The 24,874-nt window shown below is 33.5% G+C and overlaps 1 protein-coding gene across 2 annotated transcripts; it reads left to right on the top strand.

The window, feature by feature from the left end:
- The first annotated feature begins 1,314 nt into the window (after positions 1–1,314).
- Positions 1,315–19,903, top strand: LOC129913665 (mitogen-activated protein kinase kinase kinase 4). Of its 2 annotated transcripts, none has more exons than XM_055992454.1 (16): positions 1,315–1,805; positions 12,381–12,566; positions 12,626–13,103; positions 13,165–13,325; positions 14,900–14,994; positions 15,054–15,324; positions 15,386–15,592; positions 15,661–15,801; positions 15,863–16,391; positions 16,460–16,605; positions 17,373–18,588; positions 18,652–18,843; positions 18,907–19,195; positions 19,249–19,355; positions 19,416–19,595; positions 19,664–19,903. In XM_055992454.1, the coding sequence occupies exons 1-16, from the start codon at positions 1,567–1,569 to the stop codon at positions 19,724–19,726; spliced, it is 4,500 nt and encodes a 1,499-aa protein (XP_055848429.1). In that variant the 5' UTR covers positions 1,315–1,566; the 3' UTR covers positions 19,727–19,903. The 2 variants fall into 2 exon arrangements, with proteins under 2 accessions (XP_055848429.1, XP_055848430.1); XM_055992455.1 differs by lacking the exon at positions 1,315–1,805 and adding an exon at positions 7,958–8,087.
- The last annotated feature ends 4,971 nt before the right edge of the window (positions 19,904–24,874 follow it).

Genomic DNA, 24,874 nt, shown 5'->3' with positions numbered 1-24,874 from the left:
AACACATAACAAAAATATCTTAAAACATTTTTTTTTTTAATTGTCGGACGGTTCAAATTCCTTAAAAAAATGAAAAAATGTAAGAATATATTTTAACTGTGAATGTTCCACATCTCACTTACATAAGTAACTATTAAATACTCTTATGTGAGTTTAAACAGAAAAAAAAAATAGCCTGTTTTCACTACAGCCCAAATTTAATAGTTTCACAAATAAGATCAGTTCGAATTCCAAATTCTTAAAATTTCCGATACGATTTGAAATTCGAAATGATATAATTTGCTCATTTGAGCTCTAGTGAAAACGAGCTATACCTAAGGGTTATTTCTTACATTGTTTACTTTACAAAATATCTTAATCCATTGGAATGGCGGAAATAAATTAAAACTGTTACCCACAATCATTTCTTTTCTCCCTAAAGTTTTCGAACGAAGACTGATTAAGAAACGGAATGTCGGGACAAAATCGGGACATTTTGTAAATCGGGACAGATATCGGGACAGGGTCTAAATGTCGGGACTGTCCCGGCAAAATCGGGACGTCTGGCAGCCCTAATTACATGAAGCCTCAAGAGGCTTGACTCTTTTTTTGAATTTTCTTTTGATAATCATTCTGTGAGGCGCGTACTACACGACGCCTCTTGAGTCAAAGACTCAAATTTGACATTTCTCTTTTAATTTAAGTATTGTTGTTATTGTATTCCACCAAAAAGCAAAAAGAAATGAAAGGGAATGTTGAAAAAAGAAAGAGTGGAAAAAGAAACGTCAAAAAAGAGTCTCAGAATTTTTGCCCACGACTCTCCGGTAGGATAATTTTTTGTTTTATCTTCTTTCTCTTTTGCACTCATTAGTTTTGATAAGAGGCGCGCCTCTTGAAGCTTCATGTAATAGCTGACTTACTCAAATTATCTCATTTCGAATGTTTTCTATTTCTTTTTTCCTCTATATTACAAATTTGAAGGATTTTTAAACATTTTGCTAGAAAAAAAAGCTACCAAACAGATCTGACACTGCACTACACATGTACAGATAGAAACAAAAGTTTGAATTTTTGAGCTTAGTATGCAGATCCCACCAATTTATCGTCTTTAAAGTACCATATAGAGAAACTAATAAAAGTAATTTATCTACTATTTACAATTCTGAAATTAAGAGCTGCGCGGGATTTATGAAAAATAATTTTAAACATCATTAAAAATAAAACAAAAAATAAAAATTATAATTTGTTCAAACTTTCTTTCTTAACTGTACCAATTCAGTCAACGTCCTTGTACAGCGGCTCTTCTCAAACATAATTAGAATTGCATAATCCTAGGCTGAGAAAAATGTAAAAGTCAAAACAAAATGTCAAAAGCAAAACCAACAACAACAACAAAAAAAAGAGTTGTTATCAACTGTCAAAATAATTTTTGAAGACGAAGGTTAAAAATGGCACTCTGAAGAAAGACCACCTGATCCGGTAAAATTAATAAAAAAAAAAATATTTAAAAATTTATTCTTCAAAATCATAATTAAAGTGCTTATAAAAATTCAACTGTGTTAATAGACTAGTTGATTTAATAAAAAAATGTATAAAAACGTATCCGAAGTTCTGTTGAAAAAATCATTTCAAGTGTCCCGAAGAAATGCTGACTGTGCTGATTGTGCCACTACCAAAAAACCCAATCAAGAAGACATCGAAAACCAATCTCAGGGACACGAACACGAAATAAATTACACGGGGGACGACGACAAGGGCAATGACAACGCCAACAGAAGTGCCGCCGACGAAGTTGCCAATCAGATTAATATCGATGAATATTCCAAGTAAATATTAATGAAAAAAATATTAAAAAGAAAGGAACACATTTTTTTAAGCAATTTATTTATGAATTATGAAATGTTATATGTATTTTTTACTATATTGTTAGTATAATTTTTATTTTTATCCAACAACACTTTGTTGATGCGTGGAAATGAGAAGAATTATTGTGGTTTTTGGATTGGCGGCAGCCTATCAACATTGTAGTCGCGAAATCATTGAGAGGTTTCTCAATAAAAAAAAAGTAAATAATACTATCGACTGACGCTGTCGTGGTCGGTCGTCTCGTCACACAGTAGAATATTTGCTTGGAAAATTTGATCGAAATCATGAAATTGTTGTCAAGTAAAAATGGCTGAACAAAAACAAGTCATTCAAAAGGTTTACTTATGCGAATCAATTTATTTTTTTTATTCAGAACTGTCAAAAAACTTATTTTGATCATTTTTGGCCAAAAAAATTGATTTATTTTTTGATCTAATTTTCAGATCTAGAGTTTTCGTTTCGTAACGAAAAAAATCAATTTATTGATCAAAATATAAATTAAGCAAACGAAAACCCCATTATTTATAATTGCGTTAACGTAGTTCCTTGAATAATATTTCTTTCCTCCTTTTTTTTTTAATATTGGTTCCTTTAAAGAAATCTTTCCAATTGGAAAACTTGCTTGCGCCACCTAAGACGAGTTCTTTCTCTTCTGAAACTACCCTCTGGGTTGGAATCGAAAACTTTTCGAGCCGTAGCATTGTTGTCCTAGCCTTCGCGACGCTGCTCCTTTTCTCTCTTGGCTAGGTTAGTGTCCTTTTACAACCCGTACAGTTCGATGTTGTATCTTGTCAATGCATACCAAAAACCCACCTAAAGAACTTTTCTCAAAACAATCAAAGGTACTTTCATCCGCTTTCGTCAAAGACCACAGCGCAAAATTTTAAACGATTTAGTAAATTGCTAAAGCCATTTAGTAAGTTACTAAGTTAAAAATCAGTATGCTTTTTGGCTCAGTAACTTACTGAAATGGCTTTAGCAATTTACTTAATTTTTTTAGAATTTTGCGCTCATGTTTTTACACAATATAGCGAGACTGGGATGACAAGAGTCTTGTATAAGAACATCTCAATTCCTAAAGATAGGGCAAAGCCAATTCTTTGTTTAATTATAGCGCTTGTGCTGTTTGTATTAATAGCGGAACCAAAGTAGACGAGGTCGTTTACTCTGTCCATGGTGAGCTTAAAATATTAACTACTGTAATATAAGGTTCATTCTATATACCGGCCGTATTCTGCTATTCGATTCACGTGAAAGTCTTAAATAAGGAGCGTTTAAATGGGCGTTTAAATTAAACTTAAACATTTTTTTTTCTTTAAAATTTATTAAACAGGCAAAAACAACGTTTTGCTTTCGAAATTAAACGTTTTTTCAAAGCCATGCTGACGTGGTAAAGGAAGGAAATCTCTGGATTCACGTGAATCAAATAGCAGAATACGGGTGTACATTTTGTCCCAAAATTAATGGATCAAACTGAAAATTCTATAAATAACATCTCAAGAATTAGATAACTTTCTTATTTCAAATCATAATAGGTATTTATTAGATGCTAGTTTTGTGAAGTTTTATGCTTTCAATGTCCATTTAGTTTTAAACTAAAAGATAGTTTGAAGTTTTGTTAAAGAAGGATGATGTGTTTAACAGATAGAATGTATGTACGAGGAGAGTCAAAAAGTTTGAGGAATGAAAGGTTTTTCATAGAGGAATTTTTTTGCTTTGTATTTTTGAAAATTTATACCAACTTTGGTTAAAACCGCTTCATTAGCATTTGTGCTTTCGTTTTCGTTAAATCGGAAAGACTATATTAATGAGTGTTTGAGTTTGAGTGAATCTTGCCTTTGAAAAACAATGATGTTTAAATTGTTTATTTAAATAAGACAATGAGTCGATTTGAGATGATCCCCTCAGAAAAATCATGGTCAAAAAATAAGGTTTCAATACGGTGGATAAGAGCCATCTAAAAAGCTGTTCTGCTTCTGCAAAACAAAGTTTCCATTCACAAGGACCATTTCGCGATCACTGACTTTAAAAAATATGGATTCGGTATATTGAATCATCCAACTAAAAAGATTTGGCCTATTGTGACTGATTTATTCACAAAACTAAGAAGAAAACATCGAAGAAAAAATGTACACACGATGAACAGGTAAAGTGGCAATTTCTGCCTATTTTAAAAGATTATGACAAACAAAAAATGACGATTTACCTGTATTTTAAGATACGATGGATAAGGTTGATTAAATCTCTTTACTTTTTTAGTAGAACTTCTTTTTCCGACTAACTATTTCGGTTCCAGGGTTTTTAAAGCAAAATTATTGGTTTCGCAGTTAAAATTTAAAATCTCTCCAATCACAAAATTCTCCGCTTACTTTACGAGTCACCTCAATAAAATCAAACATTTTCCGGTAAAATCACGGGTTTTACCGGTATGACGTATTGTTCCCGTGCAAATTCAAGAGTTTCATGGAAATCATGGTCTTCCCCTATAAAATGCAATCACGTTGGTCGAAAAGGTTTTTATAAGACCTTCCACTATTGGGAGAACCTTACAAACCCAAACAAATAGTCAAAACGATGCTTTTGTACAAACGATAACTGTAAATGCCAGGTAGACTAATTATATTCTTGATGACAACATAGTATATTTTGGCTTCAATTAATTTACCGCCAGACACATTTTTGTCCCCTTCGTTTCAATACTAGCAAATACAGTACTGATATTTCTTTAATGTCAATCACATCAGCGAAAACAGAGAGTTGAACAAACTTTTTAAAAATAATACCTCTGGTTTTGATCTCTGAGTTGTGCATTAACAATATAATCCTTTCTTTTTTAGCGTAAAACACTGGGTCATATTCATATCTCTTTCATGAGTTGTGATTTTATAGCTTCTAAGAAAAATTGGACTTTATGTTATTCAAAGACAATTAAGACCAACCTCTTAACCAATTTCCGATATAGGTACTATATACAGGGTGTCCCAAAAGTAATGGATAAAACGAAATGTGCTGATAGGCCAACTTTAGGGCTCTCGGAATTTGGCAACTTGTTCATCCCAAATCCTTACGGTTTTCGATTTAATGCATTTATTGTGAAATTTCGAAAAATCCCGACTTTGCAACAGTATTTTGCTTCCTTCGCTCATAATTGATTTTTGTTTTTTACAAAACATTGCCTAATAATAAGAAATAATTAATTAATCAAAATATTTTTTATTTCATTCACCATTTTGCTGCAAATTAATTAACAGTTCCATGTTTTATAAAAACTCAATTTCTTACTTTTATTTCAGAGCAAAACCCTGAAAAAAATTTGTATGGTGTGACACTGGTTTATTATTTTGAAAACTTGCCGTCTTAATCCAGTTTTCAAAAATGTATAAAAGTTTCCAAAGTTGAAATTAGAACTAAAAACATTACAATTTAAAAGCAACAAAACAGGGCTTTTCAGAGAAAAATAACAAAGAAAACTGAACACATTTTTTCGACTGTTGTTTGTTTATTTCTTTTTGAATAAAAGCCTCGATTTTTGTTTGTTATTTTGCTCTGAAAACCTCTGTTTTTTTGCATTCAAATTGTAATATCTATCGTTCTAATTTCAAGTTTGAAAACTTTTATACATTTTTGAAAACTGCATTAACGCGGAAAGTTTTCAAAATAATAAACCAGTGTAACACCATACAAATTTTCAGGGTGTTGCTCTGAAATAAAAGTAAGAAATTGAGTTTTTATAAAACATGGAACTGTTAATTAATTTCCAGCAAAATGGTGAATGAAATAAAAAATATTTTGATTAATTAATTATTTCTAATTATTAGGCAATGTTTTAGTGAAAGAATTGTAAAAAACAAAAATCAATTATGAGCGGGGGAAGCAAAATACTGATGCAAAGTCGGGATTTTTCGAAATTTCACAAAAACTGCAATAAATTGAAAACCGTAAGGATTTGGGATGAACAAGTCACCAAATTCTGAGAGCCCTAAACTTGGTCTATCAGCATTTTCGTTTGATCCATTACTTTTGGGACACCCTGTAAATAAAGTTATGCATTCGTACAGAAAACAAAGTTGAGATAACATTTTTCCATGACATTACGATGATATGGAAAAAAAGTGGGTCGTGGAAGTCCGTCTGTCTGTCCGTCTGTCAGTCTGTCTGTAAACGAAGCTACAGCCTAAAGTGATAGACCGATTGATGTCAAACTTGGTATGTAGCATTATTTGGCGACTCTCCAGAGGGTTTTTGGAATTAATTTTTTTGCACCAAAAATAACGGTACTTGTAAAATTTAAATTGCTTAAAAACGGCTCCAACGATTTTGTTTAAAAAATTCAAATAGAAGTTTTAGGAAAAGGTCTATCTTCTAATAAAATTTTTTTTTTGAAAATCATTATTAACGGTACCTGCCATAGAACGGTTTTTTTTCAAATACGATTATCTCCGAAAGTGCTTATTCGATTTCAACGAAACGAAGAATCATTTATATAATTTTAATATAAACCAAAAACAAAATTTAAAAAAAAAAAACAATTTTTGGATTTAAAAAAAAAAAATTTAAATTTTTTTATTGAAAAATCAAATTTTCGAAAACGGGACATTAAATTGTTTTGAAATTTTGTTTTTAGGCGTTGATTAGTGATGTTTACAAAATGGCATAACAATTTTATTTTAAAACTTTTTTTCCAAAAAATTATTTATAAAAAATTAGTTTTTTTAAAAACGGCTCTAGGAGCATTTCATGAAAAATGGTAACTTTTTATAATTAGGAAAAAGAGTAATAGATGGGATTTATTGCAATGAAAAACTTCTTTAGAGGCAGAAAACTCTTTATCAAGAGTTAACAAGTGTTTGCGAACTTAACTCCTAAATCGATATTCACCTAGCCAAACTTTTCATCAAGTTTTAAGTAAAAATAAACGCTTAAACGTGGTGGACTTAATGTCGCATACGTTACGCAATATATGTATCTAATTTATGGTAACTGTATTTTTTAAATTGCGATTTGTGGACGCTTCATTACATAGAAGGGATAATATAAAATTATTTCTAAGTGTTCAAATCGATCTTAAAACTGTTACGGCACTTAAAATCTATTTCAAACACTGAAAAACATGCAAAACTTTCATATACGTTACAATGGAAAGCTCCTCTAACGATTTTGAAAATTTTTTTTATAAAAATGCATTTTCCAAATTTCTATATAAAAAGTCTTAAAAATTTAAGCAACTTGAACTCTAAGAGCAAGTTCGTGCGACCCAGTCGTGCATTTGATTTTGGATAGAAGCTGCTTCTAGCCTGAGTATCATCTTAAGACACTAGTTTAAGTTAGATACTTTTCTAAAATTTGACTATGAATATGGCCCACTATCTTTATAAATTCTTAACACCAACTGCCTATAGCTGCTTTTACCTAGTCAGATTACTGTTCTCGCTCTGTATAGTTTGATAGATCGTTTTACGTTTTAACTATCAAATATTTCCCTTTTGTTCTTTTTTTCTTCCCTTATCGATGTCGGTGTTCTTTTATTCTATTTTCTCAGCAGTTTTGGCTTAAGTTTCTTTCTTTCGGAGTAAAAATTATTTTTTTTTCCAACTTTTCATTGAATAATTGCTACTGTATGGCAGCGAGAGTGTGTTGTATACCGCCAACAACAGAGTGCACGTTGTTCACCACCATTGCTGCCTTCACCGAATTGTAAATGTTTATTTTTACATTTCAAGAAACAAACAACAAATATGAATGCACACAACTGAGCTCTGCGCACATTCAAGTACAAAATAGAACACAAATCCAGCTGAGTGCGGGGAATTTTGTATTCCCTTCCGCCCCAGCCACCGTGCCGGGTATTGTAGAGGAATAAACACTAAAGAGTAGAATGTTGACAGAAGCTTTGGCATTTCCAATGATGGACATAACTTTTGACAGCTCTATTGGGGAAGCACAAAACCAGCAACACATCATAATTCAGAAGCTATTCCTTATTTTATCCCCAAAAGTGCGTTTTTAATTAAAAGTTATTCCCCCCAGTCAATAAAGGGAATGTCCTATATTATTGTGTGCATTTTTAGTCCAAAGATAAGGCGTCTTGTTATCTAATTCTCTCATAGAATAACAATTATTACAATTCAGTAGTTTTGCTGCTAGCTTCAAATAAAAAAAAAAAAATCATCGCCAGTGAGTGACGGTGTTTTTTCGGCAAACGTGAAATCATAATTTTCGGATATGAAAAAGTCACAAAAAAAGTAAGAACTTGATTTTTGATTTCTTTTTCCAAAAATGTAAACAATATTTTATTGAATTTCTTTGAAGCAAACTATAATTTATAGAAAAATTAAAATTTCTGTAAATGAAAATAAAAAAGGGCGGAAGAAGATGACATGACTTTGAAAATGTGATCATCTTCTGTTTTACAGATTGAAAGTGATTGATTACTTTAATGAATATAAACGATCTTGTTAGTTGCAAATTGATGTAGAATACTTGTACATACTTTAATCCAAGTTAAATAGGAAACTTATTAACATTTATTTTTATCTGTGCAATTTTGATTTATATCACAAAAACAATTTTATGAGTTATACTATACGCAATAAGGCGTGTCGGAGTCCGATGAATTTATGTGCTAAAATCGGAATCATTGAATCTTTTCAAACTCAACAATGAATAAAGCTTAAGCTTTATTTTTACGCTTTTACGAGCAATTGTCATTAAAATTTCACTGACACACTAATCCATCGGAGCAAAAGTTGTGGTTATTTATTGCTTAGCATAGAGCTAAATAGTTTTGGATTAATTTAAGCAAATGGGCTTGACAGCGAGACGCTAGCAATAGCTGCTACTTAAACTAAAAAACCCTTTTTTCATATAGGTAAACTGAATCTTCTAACATTTATAAATTCGCTCAGTGTAAAAATTAGGGCATTGTATTTAACTTTATCAAAGTTTATTAACAAAGATCAAGGTCAAAAAGTTCTTTACCGATCGATTTCAAATTTTGACAAAACGTTCCATTTTAATTTACCTAAGTTATATATTACAGTGGCGACAAACTAAATAGCACATGTACCCTAAAATTTCTAAAATGAAAGTTTTTCGCACTTTTTTAACTTAAAAGAGCTGTTTTATTAATGAGGAAGTAAGAACACAGATATATTTGATTTATTAAAAAAGAAATTAAGTACATTGAATTCTTTAACAAAAAATAACAACAAAATCATTAATATAGCTCAAGTTTTTTAGGTCAAAATAAATAGCACACTTCCTAAAAACAAAACCAAATTAACAAAAATTTTAACACAGTTAAAAGAAAATAACTAGTATTTGGTTGGGTAACCCTTATTATTTATCACAGCATAAAACCAGAGGTTAATAGACGTAACAAGACTCCGAAATCGTTCAAAAGGTACTGAGTCCCAAGCTCGTCGAAATTCCTGCCAAAGTTTGTCCAAATTTGAGGTATCAGACCTGTTAATCGCTTTTCCCACGTCACTCTACAAGTCCTCAATAGGATTCAGATCTGGGGACTGGCTTGGCAATTGCATAACACCGATTTTTTGGACGGATAGCAATTGTTTCACAGACTTAGTCTTATGTTTTGGATCGTTATCCTGTAGAAATGTCCACTTTAAAGGCATTTTCTTCTCAGTAAAAGGTAGAATAGTGTCCCTTAGGATTTCCTTGTACTTAAGGTGGTCCATAATACCCTCTATCCGATGAAACGGCCTCACACCATGCCAAGAAAAACATCCCCAAACAAGAATACTAGCCCCACCATCCTTAACAGTCTATAATTTATACTGCGGGTCACATTTCAACTGCCCCACGCGGGGAATTTCCGTATGGGGTGTTTGGAAATGCATCTTATGCCCCATAGGGGGCATTTCCAAATGCCCCATACAGAAATTCCCCGCGTGGGGCAGAGTAAAGGATGGTGGGGCTAGTATTCTTGTTTGGGGATGTTTTTCTTGGCATGGTGTGGGGCCGTTTCATCGGATAGAGGGTATTATGGACCACCTTAAGTACAAGGAAATCCTAAGGGACACTATTCTACCTTTTACTGAGAAGAAAATGCCTTTAAAGTGGACATTTCTACAGGATAACGATCCAAAACATAAGACTAAGTCTGTGAAACAATTGCTATCCGTCCAAAAAATCGGTGTTATGCAATTGCCAAGCCAGTCCCCAGATCTGAATCCTATTGAGGACTTGTAGAGTGACGTGGGAAAAGCGATTAACAGGTCTGATACCTCAAATTTGGACAAACTTTGGCAGGAATTTCGACGAGCTTGGGACTCAGTACCTTTTGAACGATTTCGGAGTCTTGTTACGTCTATTAACCTCTGGTTTTATGCTGTGATAAATAATAAGGGTTACCCAACCAAATACTAGTTATTTTCTTTTAACTGTGTTAAAATTTTTGTTAATTTGGTTTTGTTTTTAGGAAGTGTGCTATTTATTTTGACCTAAAAAACTTGAGCTATATTAATGATTTTGTTGTTATTTTTTGTTAAAGAATTCAATGTACTTAATTTCTTTTTTAATAAATCAAATATATCTGTGTTCTTACTTCCTCATTAATAAAACAGCTCTTTTAAGTTAAAAAAGTGCGAAAAACTTTCATTTTAGAAATTTTAGGGTACATGTGCTATTTAGTTTGTCGCCACTGTATATTAAAAATTTACCATTCACAAAAATATTATTTTTCCCTTGTTCAAAACAATATAAAAAGTTACCGGAATGTAAATGGAACGTTGTGTCAAATTTGAATACGATACCGATCGCTTTTAAATTTTTAAGATTTGTACGCAAATGAACATACAATTTACCAAACATGTTGACTTCAACCTAATTTTCAAAGCAGAGAAGAATATTCAAAAGATTGAAATGGATTTTAAAAGAACAAAATTAGTACTTTCAAAATCATTTACAAATTTAATTTAATAAATAACTACGCGCTAAGACATAGATTCAAAAACTGTTGAAAAGACGCAGTTTCGATTTTTCAAGGAGAATATCTCAAAAATGTGATGTGATAGAATTTTTCTGACTTCAGATTCAAGCGTAACGCACCAAAATCCCTAATAAAAGTATAAATTGGTTTCTGGAACCAAAAATTTGTTGGCTCAACAAAAGATCTTCCATCCCGATACCAAAAGTATAATTTATGAAAAATTAAACGAATCCCACAATATGCATTCAAATTCTCTAGATTTTACACATTTCGATTGACCAAAACTATTAGACTACTATTAGACTTCCACCTCCAATGGAACAGGGCTATTGAATTTTTTAAAAATAAGTGTTTTATTATAATTAAAGTCGTTTGAAATTATTCATTTTAAAATTTACGATCTTGGGATACAAGGGGTTAAGGTTGAAATTTTTAATTGCTTGAAAGGTTTACTTTGAAAATTTGTTTGAGTAAAGAATCACCAACAGGTACTCATCCCATTACTGTTATACATATATCAAATTCTTTCGTTTTATTAAAAACACACTTTTGTCTACTTATTTAAGAGTTTATCTAGTGGAGTGGTGTGTGCATCTGGGCAGTATTCATTTGGCTCTTTTTACCAAGTCAACCTCCAGCCGTTTCTAATTTTGCATATCAATTTCTTCGGTTATCATCATCAGCTTGATCATTCCAGCCGAGATGTAAACTTGGTCTGATTCTCGAACCTTCTGGTTGAAAAATTACTAGCATACACTGACCCCGATTGAAGAGAATGTACAGTTGTATTTTGTTCGTCATATATAGTGCAATTAGTTATTGACGCAAATCAAACCGTAAATGTTACGTAGGACCTCCCTATCGATTCCGTCAATAGTTGTTTATCAGCCAGAGAGAGGTCATGGTTCTAATAATACAGAAGAAGCAGAGCAAGATGTTAAAATAACATACTTCGTTTTGGACAACCTTTTCTCTATAAAATTATTAACTGGTTCGCAAAAACGGATTTTCCATAATAATGAATAATGAAACAATAAAACCTCTATTTAGTGTTATGTATCAAGTTCTAACTGTTCCAGTGAGCTTTCAAACTCCCACATGGCTCCTAAAAATAAACAAATTAGCCACCCTGTGAATCTGATAACAAAAAAAAACTAATAAGACTAAAGGATATTTTTGCTCTTCCACAAACAAAACTCGCATAGATAATTTCGATATCTAATCAGTGGTGTTGGCCCAGATATCGACAAGTTAACGCCGCCGTTCCCAAGCATTCAAGTGCTATTCATTAAATGCATACATTATTGCGATTAGGCACGCGAGAGCAAATATATCTAATTCCAATCATTCAATCTAATCAAAGTGAATTAAAAGGTCGAACGTTTGGAAGGATTGTCTTTCTACTATTTAAATAAAATAAAAAAAATAGAAATGAGGAAAAAAAGGTTAGCATATTGTTTCGGATTTATTGTTTTTTTTAAAACATTTTATTAAATTTTTATTTTATAATAATTAAAATGTTAATATTAAATGTTAAATAAATTAATATTAATTGTTAAATTAATTAATATAATTTTCATTTAAGTGTGGAATTTCGTGTGAAATCTTCAGCGAAAAAAATTCCTAGAGTCAATGAGCGAGATATTCCTGAAGATGAATTTACATTACACCCAGATGATGTCATTGCAGCGAGATTTGAAGAATATGGACATACGCCACCAAGGACAAGAATGAATAAAAAAAACCGTGATTGGGAAAGGAAGCAAAAACCGTAAGTGTTGAAAAAATATTAAAACATTTCATCATCTAACGTTTATTTTATTATTGTAGTAATGATCCAGTTCCAAAACGAGGAATGAGTCGTCCAACTAGATCCAGAGTATTAAGGCGTAATACAATGGATTGTGCCTTATTAAATGAAATATTTGTTGATGAAGAAGTCAAACGAAATGATAAGCGATCGCAAGCTCTAATACGTGAAGCTGAAAGAGAAATGAAAACAGCAGCGATACTTCAACAAACTCGAGTGGCCAGCTTCCATGAGATGAATCCTGAAAGTGTTGACAGTTTAACAGGAAATTCTTGTTGTCGAACTTCCGAAGTGCCTACTTTTATTGAATCTTGTAACCGTTATATGAGTGTATCGTCTAGGCCTATTGGTTGTCGCTCTTCAGCGCCACCATTAGCCTTTGCCATGAATCTTGGAATGGCTGTCAAAGAAACGCCAGCATTGCATACACGAAAAGAATTTCATGAAACTTTTGCGAATTTAATTAAATTGGGTAGTATTGATCGTCAAGAAATTAAGGTGAGTTATTTATATTTTATTTGTAAATAAACGTATTCAAGAGTATTTGTCTGTTGATTAGCCCACACAAGAAGAACACACATGGCAGACAGAGCTGAAAGATCTCATCTGGCTTGAATTGCAAGCTTGTCAAGCAGATCGAACCATGGAACAACAGGACAGATTTTTATTCTCATCGCGGCAAGGTGTTCCTGATCTTTTAAATGAGATCATAAATTACAAGTAATGCATGCATTTGTTTAACATTGATTGTTTAAGTTTTATGTAAATATTTCCTGTGTGTTGTTAGTCTGTACCAACTACTAATAATGTTCCTCTTAGACATTATTTATTGATTATTCAAAAATTGTCAATTGCATTGTTGTGAATTAATTTTAGATTAATCTCTTGATGTCACTGGGCAGAAAATTGGGAGAATTTCAGAAATTTAAATCCGGTTCGAAATGAACTGTCGTACATTTAGAATTTAAAGCTAGCTTTATTCCATCTTTTTTCCTTAATTAGACTGCGCAAGTTTTGGTATTAGATTTGAATTTTTTATATTTTTTACTTGGTCCGTTACATCTGTGAGATCTGCAAATGTAAATAAATTTTCAATTAAAAAGTTAAAGTAGTAATCTCAACTCCAAAGCTCTTCGGCAGGCATGACAGATGACTAATCAATTAGATGTGTTGTTGCACTACTTAGACACAACTGTTTACCGACTTTTATATTTTGAAAATTTTGAAAATTTATGCTAGGAATTCTTAATAAAGAGATTTTTTTCTTAAACATGCCTGATTAGAAAATTAAGCAAAGAAGTCTTATCTATAAACGAAAACAGTATCTTATTTTTTACTGCTTAGATATAAAGCTATATGTTGTAAGACCTCCCTGTCTTTATCTAACCAAGTAGCTTATTAGCCCCCTCATGAGTGGCACTTACATCGAGGAAACTGAACAGCTTTCGATCTTAAGAATGACCATTGCAACCCAACTTCTTTGGAAGAGTATATATTTGATCTCGCTTAAAACGCTGCAAAATGCTAAGGTTTCCTCCGAAGATGCAAGCAATTTTTCATCTCCTCTGATCTAGCTGTGATTTATAAAGCATAATGTTTGCCCAAAGCTTGATTATAATTCTAAGCTCCTCTTAAGACCCACTTGAGCTATTTAGACAGAATTCAAACTAGAGCTTAAAAATTATAAGTGAAAGGCCGATTACAAATCCAATCAGATCTCTTGACCACCGGTGGTGTAAAGTCTCATGCCTTTCTTAGTTTTATAGATTTTTTTAGAAAATGTTCAAATAAAGTAACAAGCTGCATTCCTCCCCTGAAACAATTTAACCGTAAATTTATGAATTTCGAGTAAAAGACTTGCTCAATTACGAACTCGCCTTTGAGGTCTACGTTGTTGAATGAGAGTCAAAGCCCATCGTCAGTGTGACATGCCGTTACGCGAACGACTGTTCTACTGAGCAAGAACACATATTCAGCTTCTTTCTTGCGATTATAGTGCCAAGCTCTTGCATGTATTTGACCAAGGTAGTTTCAGACGGACAGCAATCACAGTTTTTGTATTCTTTTAGCAGAACCACACATCCTTAAATATCTTTGTTTAATACTGCATGTTCAGGTGTTAAACACTTTTCTTTGACACGTTCTGAAAAAAAGCGCAAACACTTTTAATTTTTTTCTTTTTTAAGTATCCTTTTTCATTGTGCACTAAAGTATAACTATATTTTTGTATTTTCAAAGTTTTCTGTTCAAATGATCCTTGAAACTAATTTTATACCATCAAACTCTTCTTACAGATTTCGACCTTTATATAAAAGAGAACTAAGTACAGTAAGTACTGACAGCGGGTTAAGTACCGGATCGGGAAGTGACACTACCTCTAAGTTGGATTGTAAGTTAAAACAGCAAAAACAAAAAAAAACCTTATAGTTACACTATTTTTCTTTACAGCTCCGTCTGTAAATCCTTGCCAAGGCTGCATGTCCCTCTATTGTAGAGATTGTGCTGAACAACAAAGAGTTGCTTTCAAAGAAGTTGAAGAACTTCTAACTCGCCTTGAAGCTGCCGAAGCTCTTTATCCCTCATCAAACACTATGGGTAGCTTCCATCCCGTTTATAAAAGTGAAAGTTTTGTTAGTCGGATAAAAGCAATGTGCTTGTGGTATAATATAACTCGACAAACTCGTCTTAAACTTATGATTTTGGGTACAATATTTACAAGGTAAATCATTAAAATTAACAAAAAAATCAATTAAACTTCTTATGTTTAAATATTTTTTTAGATTGCAAGGTGAAAAATTCAATTGGCCTGTTAAAACAGCAGCAACAACAACAGAGAGTACATCTTCATCTTCGGGTTTGGAAAACGAAGATTCAGCTGTATATTCTACTGAATCAAAAAGTTCCGCCAAAGAATTCCAACCACGAATACCTAAAGTTCAATTCCAAGTAGATGAAAAATCCTATGTAACTCCTTCAAGTAGTACTGAGTAATAATTGCATGCAAACAAAAAGAAAAGTTTTGAAATAATTAGTTGTACTATAAATTTGTTTTCAGTTCTACATCGACCACAGGTTCGAACCATCGTTCGGAGTATCAGGAATTCACAGAACGTGTTAATACATTTAGTTTCTCCCACATTGAGCCCCTAGTAAACGTGTGCGCTGGTACTGGAAAAAATTCCACAACCTTATACAGGTTCTTCCAATTAACTTCTAAAATAATATTTTATATTAAACATTTGTTCCTTTGATTTCAGAAAATTTATCGAAAACGTACTTAAATCAAAGGGTTTGGCCAAAGCACAATCATTCCTTCAACGCTTGCACAGTTTAGTTCTACACAAGGCGCAATTGTCTTTAGAAAAAGTCGGCGCCGAAGAAGATGATTATGAAAACGATCTACATGATAAAGATCTACCTCGCATAGAACCTGTAATAAATAAAGAACAAATTGACGAACTACGTCGCTATGGATACTGGAGCCCAGAAGCCAAATCAATGGGTTTACCTTCGTACATTCCCACATTTGTTTTTCTCAGTATTATTCCATTGGAGTTTATGCATGAGTTTTTGCGAATGCGTCTTGAGACACGGCCACAAAAACCAAATCCTCTTAGTCTAAAACAATTAATGAAAGAACTTCGTGAGGGCTTAACCCTTGCTCTTACCCATCGAGAGAATTATCACAGACACATAACTTCAGCATTGCAAGAAAACGAAGAAGAATTGGAGAAATATTTAAAAATATTGGATCAATTTGATTCCACTGTGAAGACTACATTTGGAGTGAGCATTTTTGTTTTAATTAAAGTGGAATTTAGATTGATTTTTTAATTCGTTTGTTTGTTTTGCAGGTGTATCTAGATTATGTTGATCAAATGGTTATAGAAGCATCATCGGAAAGTCATCAGAAATCAGCTTTGGAAAAAGAATGGATGTTCACTAAACTTGTTAGTCCAATGATTCATGGAATGCATGCATTGGCAACTAAAAAATTTTGGTAAGAATTTAAAGGCCAGTTGTACAAATATTTAATCCATGGTTGATCAATCTTATCTTTTTGGGGGATAATATCGTGTTAAGGCAGGTTGAGGTTGAACAACATTTTCTTTATTGAGATATTTTCGGATTAGCCGCGTTTAATCCGAAAATATCTTAAAATGATGTCTGTCAGAAACCGCGAATGCCTTAAAAGTTATATCTTTTTTATTATTATTTTTGTTTTTTATTTAAGTTGCAATGGTACGTAAGATTAACCATTGTCTTAAGCATCAGATTCATGAAAACTTTCCTTGTTTAATTATTTCAAATACGACTCTAACGATTTTGATAAAATTTTTTGAGTGCAATTTTTCAAAATTAACCGAACTTTTGAAAATACCGTTATCAACGGTACTTCCCATAGAGGCTTTTTTTTATTTTTAAATTTCTTGCAAACGACTCAACCGAATACAACATGCATTTTTAAACGGAAGCGTTTCAAAAAATAAAACAACAACAAATGTTCAGACAAATGTCAAACAGAGCAGTGTGTCTGCTTGTATGCGTGAATCTTGATAAAAATCCAGATTCAGATTTTTGAATCTCAGATTCATTTTTTTGAATTCAAGACGCAAATAAATCATGAAATCTGAGATCTGTCCACTATTTCCTCTCTTCCCCCCCCCCCCCCCCACTTTCAGCTCTCAGATTCACAAATGTCATTCTAAATCTCGTCAATAAAAAACGATATTAAATTTTATACATTTTTTTTGTGTTTAATTTTAGTTTAGTGATTCGAAAACTTCTAAGCAACATCAGTGAACGTCTTGTACAAAAAGTCCATGAACTCGATACTAAAATTGAAACAACAAATTCCCACCCCGAAGACAAAAAGAAAGATCTCTTCCAAATATGTCGTGACACTCAATGTTTTTTCACCTCCGAACGAGAGAGTTCCCTAAAAATTCTATTCTTTGCCAAAACATTTTGCCGTGACGTCGAACATTCCGACTTTCATCGCGAACACTACGAAGAATACCTTAATCGAAATAAATTAAATAATTTCGTTTGTCCTGCCGTCAAACAAGAATTTAAGTTGGTTCAAAAAGATGTTCTCGAAGTGCGAGATAGACTTAAGCAAATAATCGAACGTATTCAACAACAGTGTTGTGTTCGAAATATTATTGAATTAGACGAACAAGATCGTCAATCTGTATTCTCCGGATATCGTGAAGTCTTGCATCAAGGATTTAAATTTGGTTTTGAATACAACAAAGATGTCATTCGATTGTTCGAACAGAAGATTATGAAAAATCGTGATATAACGTCTGACAAAAATCTTGCCTTAGGAATTGTTGCCTTTTCGAAAATGTGGATGGAGTTTGTTACGGAACGTTGCGAACGAGGACGAGGTGTTCGTCCTCGATGGGCTTCTCAAGGTCTAGAGTTTCTTATATTAGCTTGTGATCCTCAAATAACACGATTCCTCGACGATCATCAGTTTGAGGAATTAAAACACAAAATGGACCATTGCATATCACATGTGATTGGAATCAACTCGGAACCGGAGAAAACAAAGAAAAAAGCTAGTCCACGGACACGTAAGACATCTTCTCCTGTAACTAGTCGATCACGAACACCCACACGATCTCCTCTATCAGCTGGAGTAGGTGTAGATTACTCATCACAAAAGTTCCTCCATCCACAGTTGAGTTTAAAAGAAGAACCATCTTCTCCATCGGATTACAGTTCAGTTGATACCCCGGATTGCGATTCAACAAACTTAAATACCATAAGACTGATAGTTCCGAGTAGAATGGGATTAGATAGTCTAGTATTGCGGCAAATACGGGTTCGAGATGCCGTCAATCGGTTGGATATGGAGATTGAAAATGCATTGCGAAGCAAGAATCTTATCGGTCAGGTTAAGGCTTTAAATACTTGTGACAAAATTCAGATACGGGCAAGAAGTGTGAATTTCCATTGGCATCGAGGAATTAAGGTACAGTCTTTTAGGTAGAATGTTTGAATTTTCCTTTGAAAACCCTTGTTTTTTTTTTGATAGATTGGCCAAGGCCGTTTTGGAAAAGTCTACACAGCTGTGAACAACTCAACAGGGGAGCTTATGGCCATGAAAGAAATTGCAATCCAACCTGGCGAAACTCGAGCTTTGAAAAATGTTGCCGATGAATTGAAAATTCTGGAAGGTATTACACATCGTCATCTTGTTCGTTATTATGGAATCGAAGTGCACAGAGTAAGAGTCTTTTCCTGAGTCTCAAATTCAAGCGTTTAAATTTTTCTAATCCTTGTTTTTTAGGAGGAATTACTTATTTTTATGGAACTTTGTCCAGAAGGAACACTAGAATCACTTGTTGAGGTGTCCGATATCTTTCCAGAGGGTCTTACTCGACGTTTTACAGCCCAATTGCTTTCGGGTGTACAAGAATTGCATAAACATGGCATTGTACATCGTGATATAAAGACTGCAAATATATTCCTAGTCGATGAGAGCAATAGCCTTAAATTGGGTGATTTTGGTTCTGCGGTACAAATTCAAGCTTATACCACAGTGCCTGGTGAATTACAGGGACATGTTGGAACACATGGTAAGAAAAATTGGTTTGAATTTTTTTTCGAAGGTCTTAATTTTGTTTTGCAGCATATATGGCTCCGGAAATGTTTACAAAATCTTACAGCGATGGACATGGTCGTGCTGCTGATATATGGTCAGTGGGTTGTGTTGTTATTGAAATGGCTTCAGGAAAAGTGAGTTCTTAAGAATTTTTGAAAAGTGGCAAATTGTTAAAAAAATACTTTTTATGTTAGCATCCTTGGTGGCAATATGATTCTGGTCATCAAATTATGTTCAAAGTGGGAATGGGTGAAGCTCCAAAAGCACCAGATACTTTGTCACAGGAGGGACATGATTTTCTACAAATGACTTTGCAACATGATCCTAAAAAACGTTGGTCAGCAGTTCAGCTATTGGAACATAACTTTTGCAAGGTATTTTTTATTTTTCAATTTTTAATATAAGTCCATGCTTTAACTTAATTCTGAATTTAATATCCAAGGTTATAGATGAAGATTGTCATATACAAGACCGCGGTCGACATTCATTTCGGAGGAGCTATTAATCGATTATAAAGATAAACCTTGTTGAATGTTATCTATATGTGTACCTACTTGACTTCATTTCGTGTAGATGATAACGAAAAACAAAATACCGCTGTTGGCGGACTTATAAAATGCATTTGTTCATAAGACGGGATTAATAATTTAATTATATATATATTTTTACTTTAAATTTTAAACATTTATTATAGTTTTTTAAGTGATGACAATAATCTGATGCAAAGAAAAAATAGATTGTTATTAAAGTTATTAAAGTATAAAGAATGTCGAACGACATTAAATTATTATTTTATTTTTTGTAAACAGTTATTGCAACTATAAATCAAATCAAAATAAATTATAAATATTAAATATTGTTCGTTCTATTAAACATTTTAAAATTTGACTTTACTTTATTAAAAAATAAAAAGTCAGTTTTCAAAGAAGCTTTCGATAAAAAACCAATATAATTTTATTGAATTTTTGTTATAGCTGTGAACTTGAAGTTTTATCTAGAAAAAAAACATGTTTCGAAACATAAATGTTCACCTTGGTTATTCAGTAAGCTGAAGCCTTGTATGTATGTGCTTACCTAATCAAATCATATTATTTGATAATGAAAAAGACAATATCCAATCCATTCCAAAGACCTAATTAACTTTTATTCGAAGAAAGTACTTGATTATCGTTTACGTTGGTTAAAATGTCTTATATATGTAGAAAATAATAACCAGCTCAATTTAAAACAAGAAGAAATTTGTTTATTTCTGTTTAAGAACAATTAGAAGAAAGAAAATATTTAAAACATAAAATTCAAAGTACGTATGCAAAGCATACTTTTCTAAAATTCAATTTGAAAAGTGTTTCTAAAAACACAGTGTAAATGTATCTCCAACACTCCTCCTCATTTACTCAACTAGACCACATCTTTCACGAAGCATCTTGTGTCTTCCAGCTGCCAATGGTTTTGTAAGTAAATCAGCAAGCATTGATTCTGTTGGACAATATTTGCATACTACGTTCTGTTTCTTGATAAAATCTTTTACGAAATGATACCGAGTATCTATATGTTTGGTTCTATTCGAAAAATGTTCTTCTTGTATCAATTTCAAGCAGCTTTGGTTGTCTTCGTATATAGTCGTTGGACCACATACATTCTGCTGCATTTCTATCAACAAACGTCTAATCCATGATGCTTCTTGACACGCCTCTGATAATGCAATGAACTCGGCTTCAGTAGACGAAAGTGCTACGCAAGTTTGTTTACGACATGACCAGCTCACTACACCACCGTTTAGCTTAAATAAGTAGCCACTATTGGATTTTCGGTTGACTCTATCCTCGGCCCAATTCGCATCCGCATAACCGTGAAGAAGTCGATCTTTGTTGTTTCCGGTTTCACTTAGTAACAACTTTACCTTTGATGTGCCCTTGAGATATTTAACTATCCGTTTGAGCTCATTCCAATCGTTTTGTTTGGGTTGACTGACCTTCTGTGCCAAAATCGAAACGCTTGTAGATATGTCAGGTCTTGTGTTCACTGAAACATATAGAAGGCAGCCAATTAGTTTTTGATATTTACCATTATCCATCAAAACTTCGGAATCATCAATCTGCTTTCCGTAATTTGGGTCCATTGGAACTTTTGAATATTTTGAGTCGGCCAGACCAAAATCGCTTGCTATTTGCTGGATATAGCTTTCTTGATTTAAACTATAGTTACCATTTTTATCTTTGTCAATTTTTAAACCCAAAAAATTCTTAATGTCACCCAAATTCTTCATTATAAACTTTGCTGATAGAATCTTCTCCGTTGAATGAATCAAGTGTTTTGATTTGCTCGCCACAATGATATCATCAACATAAATTAGAATGAAGCACCACTCACCCTTCTCCTCCTTCGAATAGAAACAAGTATCAACGTTGCTTTGAAGAAAATGAGCACCTATGAGAACTGTATGTATTGCCTCGTTCCAAGCTCTTGCTGCTTGTTTCAGCCCATAGATGCTTTTCTTCAACAAACATACCAACTGCTCCTTTCCTTCGACTTCAAAACCTGGTGGCTGCCTCATGTAAATTGTTTCTTTTAAGTCACCATTCAGGAATGCTGTTTTGGCATCCAAGTGTTGAACGACAAACCCTTCTATTGCAGAGATAGACAATAATATTCTAAATGTCGTTATCTTAACAACTGGTGCGTATACTTGATCGTAATCAGTGCCATATTTTTGTGAGAAACCCTGGGCAACTAGACGAGCCTTAAATCGCTTTCCATTGTCATTCGAATTCGTTTTTAATTTGAAAACCCATTTACTACCCACAGCAGTTCGGTCTTTTGGCAACTCACATAACACCCAAGTCCGGTTTTCTTTCAATGACTCCATCTCATCTTTCATAGCATCAAGCCAATGTTCTTTCTGATTGCTAGACATGACCTCCTTCAGGTTCCTTGGTTCCTTATCAGTACATTGTACAACATTTACTTCTTCGATTAGTCTAATCGGTGGAACCCCTTTATTTGATCTTTCAGAACGCCTAATGCTAACATCTGGTGGAATCACATCAATTTCTTGCTGTTCTAGAACTGGAGCCTCTTGTTGATGAGAAGTACTTTGCTCAACATCTTGTTCTATAGTGTCAGGAGGAACATCACTTGGTTTCAAATTAAAATCCGTTTCTATCTCCACATATTCTGGCTCACTTTGCTTCTTTTGACTAACCTCAATTGATGCTGTGTTGGATACCCCACTTTCCAGTGTTTCATTGAAATCTACGAACTGAACATCTCGACTTACAACTACTTGCTTATTTGACGGATTGTAGCAGCGATAAGCCTTCGACTGTTCATCATATCCAACAAATATCATTTGGGCAGCAGTTTTGTCTAGCTTTTGTCTCTTTTGAGCTGGAATATGAACGAAACATTTGCAACCAAATATTTTGAAATGTTGAATACCTGGCTTCGAATTATTCCACCCTTCATACGGAGTTACTGCTGCTGCTCTTGTCGGTAAACGATTTTGTATGTAATTAGCAGTTACAACAGCTTCTCCCCAAAACATGTACTGCAAACCAGCATCTAACAACATACAACGAGCCATCTCAATCAGTGTTCGATTCTTGCGTTCTGCAACGCCATTCTGCTCGGGTGTATATGCTGCAGTATATTGAATTTGAATACCTTGACCTTTCAAGTACTGCACTGTTTCGTTAGCCGTATACTCTCCTCCTCGATCTGACCTTATTATTTTTGGTTTCCGCTGGAACTTGTTTTTCACCATTTCCACATATTCCTTTAACTTTGACAAGACTTCTGATTTATGCTTCAGTAGATAAACCATGGTATATCTAGTAAAGTCATCGATAAAGGTTACCATATAACGCTTGCCGCTTGGTGAAACTGTTTGCATTGGCCCGCAAACATCTGAATGTATCAGATCAAGAGGAGCAAAAGTTTTAGTACTTGATTGTTTCGGAAATGGTAATCGGGTTGTCTTGCCTTGCAAACATATCTCACATCGACACTTTATGCCACAATCAACCAATTCAACCCCATCAACTTGTCCGTTTAAAACCATTTCTTTGACAACTTGAGGATCACGATGTCCGCAAACCCTGTGCCAATAGTGAATACAATTGCACTTATGCTCACATGCTGAATACACCTTATTGTATTCCCGTAACTTATAAAGACTTGATTGAAGATCCGCAACAGCAACTTGTCGACCCTTATGCTTGATTTCACATAAATCCTTTTTGAAATCAACGGTAAAACCTTCTTCGGCAAGTTTTCGAACTGACAACAAATTTCCCCCAATTTCTGGAATATACAAAACATTATGTAAAGTTACTGAAGATACTTCACTATTCTGATTGAGAAATTGTATGATTCCACTTCCTCGTCCTTCAGTTTTCACTTCATTGCCATTCGCAACATTTATTTTTTCATGATGTTTCATATTTAGGTCGGTAAAGAAACGCTTGTTGCTTGAAATGTGACATGTAGCTCCAGAGTCAATAATCCAGCCACCCACGTCTTTTGAAACCATGAATAAAAACTCAGGACTCGTTTCAACTTTGTTTGCTTTATGTGCTTGAGACTGATCAACTCTGGATTTACTTGACTTTGACTTCCACTTTTTGTATTGAATGCAATCTTTCTTGAAGTGACCTTTTTCTTTACAGAAGAAACAGTTCTTTTCTCTTTTGTCGCTTATTTTCAGTGCTGATTCTTTGGTTTCTGTACTTGGTTCATTTCGACGACTGAACTCTTCCAACAACTTAGACTGGACTAAATCATAAGTCAAGTCTGCCTCCGGACGTGTCTCGAGTGCAGTAATCAGAGTATCATAGCTTCTTGGCAAGCTACTAAGAAGCATAGCAACTCTCCAAGTTTCAGAAAGCAGTTCTTCACCGATGTCTCGCAATTTATCAAATAACTCCGTCATTTGATTTATGTGATTCTGAACATCAGCACCTTCTTCTAATTTCAAGTTGCAAATCTTGCGCATCAAATGGACCTTATGACTGAGAGTGCACTTTTCATGGTAAGTCTTCAGAGCCAACCAAGCATCTCTTGCGGAAGACGCTCTTCTAATATGAACAAGCTGTCCATCTTCCACCAGCAAACCGATAAGTGCCTTCGCCTGGTTGTTTCCCTTTTCCCATTCTAATTCAGCAGCAACATTTTCCGCAGCAAAAGTTGGCTTCGCTTTATTGACGACATCCCACAGACCTTCTTTTATAAGCAAAAGTTCGAGCTTGAACTTCCATATTGAATAATTTGCATTATTCAATTTAGTCAGATTGAACTTCGTCCCTTCAGCCATTATGAAATCAAATTGCAAATAAACAAAACTTCTGATATTTTAAAAACGTGATTTCTGGGCCAATAACCTGTAGAAAATAATAACCAGCTCAATTTAAAACAAGAAGAAATTTGTTTATTTCTGTTTAAGAACAATTAGAAGAAAGAAAATATTTAAAACATAAAATTCAAAGTACGTATGCAAAGCATACTTTTCTAAAATTCAATTTGAAAAGTGTTTCTAAAAACACAGTGTAAATGTATCTCCAACAATATATTGATTGCTTAGTCATAGTACAGAGGAGAACAATCGTTGAATATTTCAGGTAAGGAATACTAAAATTAAAATCTTCAAAAATTTAAT

This window comes from Episyrphus balteatus, chromosome 3, assembly GCF_945859705.1.
Source record: "Episyrphus balteatus chromosome 3, idEpiBalt1.1, whole genome shotgun sequence".
In the NCBI taxonomy this organism is placed as follows: Eukaryota; Metazoa; Arthropoda; class Insecta; order Diptera; family Syrphidae; genus Episyrphus; species Episyrphus balteatus.
The sequence above is the reverse complement of the archived record's forward strand: the minus strand, read 5'-3'. Positions and strand labels throughout refer to the sequence as shown.